The sequence below is a fragment of the Cibotium barometz genome, chromosome 45 (assembly GCF_041138505.1).
Source record: "Cibotium barometz isolate CiBa-2024 chromosome 45, ASM4113850v1, whole genome shotgun sequence".
NCBI classification, from domain to species: domain Eukaryota; kingdom Viridiplantae; phylum Streptophyta; class Polypodiopsida; order Cyatheales; family Cibotiaceae; genus Cibotium; species Cibotium barometz.
The window spans coordinates 33063817-33069546 of record NC_141090.1 but is presented as its reverse complement, the minus strand read 5'-3'; the positions used below and the strand labels follow the sequence as shown (position 1 = coordinate 33069546).

Genomic DNA, 5730 nt, shown 5'->3' with positions numbered 1-5730 from the left:
TTGTTTTTACTTATATGCATGTGCATGTGTGTGTGCAATTATCTGTGACCACCCTGGTCACATATGTGGACCAAGTGTGTGCACTTAGCACCCTATAAGATTTTGTGTTGTGATTCTCTATGATCACCCTAGTCACACATGTGGACCAGGTGTATGCACTTAGAACCTTGTGTGTGTATGTGTTGTGGTTCTCTATGGTCCACATATGTGACCACCCCCTAGTCATGTATTGTTCATGGGACAAAACACACAAGCCTTGAAAGATAAAAGTAGAGGAGAATGTAAGGGTCATGTGAGTTTCCACCTCAAGACACTCCAAGTAAACTCTCTTTTATGGAGATCTAGGATCCTTAATTCTCTTTTATTGTCACCACAAAACAAGCTTTCCAAATGGGTGGGGAGCAAAGAGAGAGAGAGAGAGAGAGAGCTATGGAAATCTCAACCTCTACGTCTATGCCATAGTGAGAGAGAGAGAGAGAGCTATGGAAATCTCAACCTCTACGTCTATGCCATAGTGAGAGAGAGAGAGAGAGGTGTGTGTTTGTATACATATATGCATACATGCATGTGCATGTGGATGTTAGAGAGAGAGAGGGAGGGAGAGAGTGAGAGAGAGAAAGAGGGGTGTGTGTATACATATGTTAGAGTAGGGAGAAGTCGGTGTGGCAACTCCATAATACTCTAAGAGCTTGGTGAGTTTCATAGCCTTCCTCTTCTTGGTGGGAGTGAGGAGTAGTATTGTGTAAGAGGATGTCTTGGATGCCCCGCACCAGCAATTATATGATGAGAATACTGAGTGCTAGAAAGTAGGGGGAAGGCAGGGAAAAAATAGTAAGAGTTTGGCTAGGTGCAGAAGAAATTGTGGGATATTACTTGGAAATGTATGTATGCAGTGGGCACATACGTTCAGAGGCCATTCTTGGGGATATGCATACGCAGAATGACATACATGCATTTAGAGCTCCAAACGAGCATGGTTAGGTGTGAACATGCACGTGTAGAAGTGAAAACACGTGTGAGTAGAAGTGGAAACGTGCATATGCAACTATGGAAACATGCGTGTGCAGAAGTAAACGTGCATGCCAGATTATTAATTATGCTATTGAATTGTAAAATAAGTGATACTTTTTGAATGTTTGCTCTTTGTGATTTTCCTATGATTGCTACTAGATTCCCACTCTTAGTTGGTCCTTTTTTTTTGTGTAATTCTCAAAAAAATATGATCTATCTATCTATGTAGCTCATCTTTATAATTTTGTGCATTTTGATTTGTTGAACTCATCTTTATAATTTTGGGCATCTCGATTTGTTACGTTGTCCTATTGTACATTAGCAGCAAAATTTTTTGCATGTGGCACTGAATTAATTGTATCCTAATTATTTTTCTTAGAATGTATAATGGGCATAAACATGGAAATATTGTTGAGTACAAGCCTAATGGTGGTAGGCTTTGATGGTTTTTTGTGCAAAATAATAGGTGGCTTTGCATTCAAATTAAGCATTGGGGTTTGAATGGGTATAGATTGACTTTTTCTTAGATCGAGAGAGTAGGCTACTTCAAATTTTTTGATATTGCAAGGTGAAACGATTTTGGGTCCTATGTTCCTAATTCTACAAGATCATCTTTTCTTCCACAAAAAATTCTAATTGGGATATTTCTAATTCTTATTATGTCTTCTTCATATATGGAGTGTGTTTTTATTTTCGTCCACTTCTACTTTGCTTGTAATGCTTCTTGGCCATTTTGTTTTGTAGAATCTTATTTTTTCCCTTCGACCAAAATTCACCATAGAATTATGCATGTCTTTTCTACAAAATGATTAGGCTTTTTGTGTGGGTAGTGTATATAAACCGGTGTTTCTTGCCAAAAAATAATAATAAAAAAATAAAAAAATAAAGAAATGTGTGCAGGAGAGATTTAAAAATTATCAAAGAATGCTTTCAAGGTGGATATTTTCTTGCTCTCTCTACCAAAATCACTATTTGGCTTGATGATAAAGATGGAATAATTGGAACCACGATGTAATAGAGAGGTACACCAAGACATTGTTTTTAGTGCAAGCATTAGAGAAAAACACAAGAGGATAAGTGAATAGGTGAAGGTATTTAGGAACACGCAAGAGGATAGGTTTAAATTAAGGTTCAAACTAAGGTTTGAACCTTATACGTCTGCCCACCAACCTCCGCTGTGGTGGGCACGAGACGAGAGAGACGGTGGAGTCGAGCAGAGACGAGACGGTGGAGAGAGAGTCGAGAGATAGTCGAACGGAAGGCCTCTTGGCGAGCTCTCTCGGGCGCTAGAGAGAGAGAGAGAGAGAGAGAGAGAGAGAGAGAGAGAGAGAGAGAGAGAGAGTGCCATCCGGAGAGCTAGAGCATGCTTTCTGGATGGGAGAGGCAAAGCAAGCGCGTGCCAAAGAGATAGAGACTCGACACTGTTGTCTCGGGGATACCATGCGCGAGAGGGAGACAGAACAGGAAAAAAAAGGCAAGATCTCCACGATATGCCACGCGTAGAAAAAATAACCTTCACGAAAACTCCAGAAAATTACACCTTCTTTCACCCCAAAGGTTGGAGCCCTTGTCAAAAGAAATTAATCAACTTTGACTTCAAATTACCTTGGAGCCCTTCTACCAACTAATTAATGTGAAACAAAATTTTGGTCCCATATTGAAGATGACGATTAAAATATAAATAAATGAGGCATAAAGCCTTCCACGATGAGGGCTCCATTGAAGGGATCATGTTAAACTTCCGTTTATGTGTGAAGAGATACTACCCAAAAGTTCTTTTTTTCCCCCAAAAAACTCAGATTCTCTTTTTAGGATAAATTTTTTTCTAACCTTTTTTGGAAGGGTCTTCAAACTTTAGCGCTACATAATTGTTTTATTTTATTTCCGAATTCAAAACATTATATCTAGAACCTAACCTTAACAAGAAAAGCTATGATATGTGAAGCTTTAAAGTGTATGCTTGCTTGGGTGAAGTTTTATTATAGATGCTTGGATAGTTTTATTTATTTTGATGCACTAATATCGTGCAAAGCCGTTGTGTTTTAGCAGAGGGTGATGGTGTAGGAGCCACCGTAGGCACAACCCTGGGTGCAGCCGGAGCAGTCGGGGACGCGGTAGATGGGGGGCTGGGGGCAGCTGGCATCGGCGCAGGAGAGCGAGGTGCAACCGCCAGTGGAGGGCGTAACGCTCATGGGCAGGTTGAAGGCGTCGATGATGGAGATATCATAGTAGTCCAGGTTGTTTCCGCCGTCCACAGTAATCTCGAATAGCGTGGCCGGCTGCCCGCTGCCGGTGCACACCAAGCCCCCACAGTCTCCCGAAGCGCAGCTGGTGCCGGATCCACTGCAGCCCGTTCGCCCCCACACTCGTCCGGACCAGCCAGCGCCCACCGTAAGCACCCACGTGTCACCCGAAGCCAGCTCCGAGCCTCCACCACCAGACGCCGTCGACCACGACGCCGGCCACACGGTGTAGGAGCACTGGTTCACAACGTTGAAATTGGTGGCGCTGCAACCTGCAGCAAAATATAATCTTAATTAAGCTGATGCCATTGACAGTAATCGAATTAGCCACGCACATCTTAATTAAGCTGATGCCATTGACAGTAATCGAATTAGCCACGCACAGAGCAGTAAACTAGCTAAGATGAATCATCCGATTTATAGCGATATTAAGATAACCACATAATGCAACATTAATTAAGCACACAGCCAAGCCAACAACCGATTAAAAGACCTACAGGCTGGCATTACACATAAGATTGACATCATCAACAAGTACCTGATACTGCGCACAATGCTGCTATGATGAGGGGCGCCCACACTAGCTGCGCCATACGTCTAACGCTGATGACCAGCAGCAATGTATTTGTTGATAATTAATTAGCGACAGGCAGGGCACGATGATATGATACACCGCACAGCAGTGGGTTGGGTTTATATAGTAGCGCCTCACGACTCACGAGTCACTGGCCAGGCGCCTTCAAAGTCAGTCGAGCGTTTACAAAAGTGCCGTGTTTATCTAGACCTGGCCCAAAAATTCGCCTCACGAGTCAGTCAAGTCAAGCGTTGAGTGCGAGGCACCGTAATTTTTATCACGGCTTTTCATATATGACTAAAAAATGACAAGTATTATTTTTAAAATGAAAGACTTCTTATTTTATATATATCATAAGATATTAGCAATATTCAAAGTCGAAGACTTCTTTTTCTCACAACAAAATCATATATATTAAAACAAAGCCCAAGTATTATCTTAGACAATGCTATTAATATATTGATTAAAAGAAGCTTTATCCAAGCATGCTACCAAAAACACCACATTTACTACTATCATGTACAAATTGAAAAGCATCTTTATTCATCACAGTGTAAATGATAACATAATGATCATCCAAAAGTAAATTTTCATGCGTATGGAAAATTTTTGAATAGCAAAGTAGATAGGATTCAAGCCTACCTATGATAGGAGAGACGAGATGTAAGCGGCCTCGAATAAGTACATCTCCAAGATCGCAATCTCCAACGTTGTTGTGTCCATGGTGAGGGCCCGCCGCCCCTTTACCACATAAAGAGAAAGAGTAGGGGGGAGTTGAACCCCTTCACCATGTGGAGTGGCTTGGCTACACCAAGCTCTCTTCGGCGGGGCGGGGGAAGGGGAGTTGGTTCTCTTCACCATAACCGTTGGAGAGAACCAACTCCCCCCCCCCCCCTCCCACACTAGAAAGTTAGTACAAATGAGACAAAAAATCAAACAAAATATAAATATTTAAATTTTGTGATTTTAAGATAAAACTTAGATTTAAACTCTTACCAAGCACCTTGAAACTCGTGATACTACACTAGTCATGGTACACACAAATGAGTGAGCTTAGAACGAAGTAGCAACAACACAAACACCACATGTACATGTTTAAAAGTACTTCCTGTAAGATTCCTCCCCAGCCTCTCAAAATGTCCAGCATCTTCCCCTGTAATCAATCCCTCTTCAGAAATATAAAAGACTTGTTTCTAACTGTTTTAACCTAGAGAGAGAAAATATTCTAGAGAGAGAATATTTAAATTTTTAATATTTTTGGATAAAAAATTATCTCATCTTATTAAAATAAGTTCCCCTGAAACAGAAATTCAAAAAGAACTTTCCAATGTGCAATTGGAATTAATTGGAAATGGGTATAAAGGACCTTAGCCTAAGGGTCTAGATTTTCAGAAATTTTTGGATTATGGTCCAATTAAGGTTCCTATGGGCCAATAGCATCAATCCATGTGTAGCACTACTACATGTTAGCCTAATACCGGCGCTTATACCGACGTCATTAAACGGGGTCTAAAAAAGCCTCGTCATCGGTATAAACGCCGGTATAAGCGCCGGAACCACAGCGTCGGTATAAGCGTCGGGCAACAACACCGACGCCTATACCAGCGTCTATACCGACGCTCACCGGCGATAATACCGACGGCTATACCGGCTTCTATACCGGTGTATATACCGGGGTATATACCGGGTTGTATACCGACGCCACTACCGGCAGATATACCAGTGAATATACCGGTGTACATACCGGGGAATATACCGACGCTGTACCAGAAATTTTTTTTTGGGCAGAATAATGTTGCCTGGCTGTTGCCTGGCTGCCTGCAATGAACAGGATCAACAACAGCAAACAGGTAGCACCATTCTGTCTAAAATAGAGCACAAAAACAACCGTGCTCGTTTTGA

The 5730-nt window shown here is 41.7% G+C and overlaps 1 protein-coding gene across 1 annotated transcript; it reads right to left on the bottom strand.

The window, feature by feature from the left end:
- Positions 1–2951: 2951 nt before the first annotated feature.
- Positions 2952–3949, bottom strand: LOC147612672 (pathogenesis-related protein 1A/1B-like). Its single transcript, XM_086782836.1, has 2 exons — positions 3793–3949; positions 2952–3526 (listed from the first exon to the last, which is right to left on the bottom strand). The coding sequence occupies exons 1-2, from the start codon at positions 3845–3847 to the stop codon at positions 3054–3056; spliced, it is 528 nt and encodes a 175-aa protein (XP_086638962.1). The 5' UTR covers positions 3848–3949; the 3' UTR covers positions 2952–3053.
- Positions 3950–5730: the final 1781 nt, after the last annotated feature.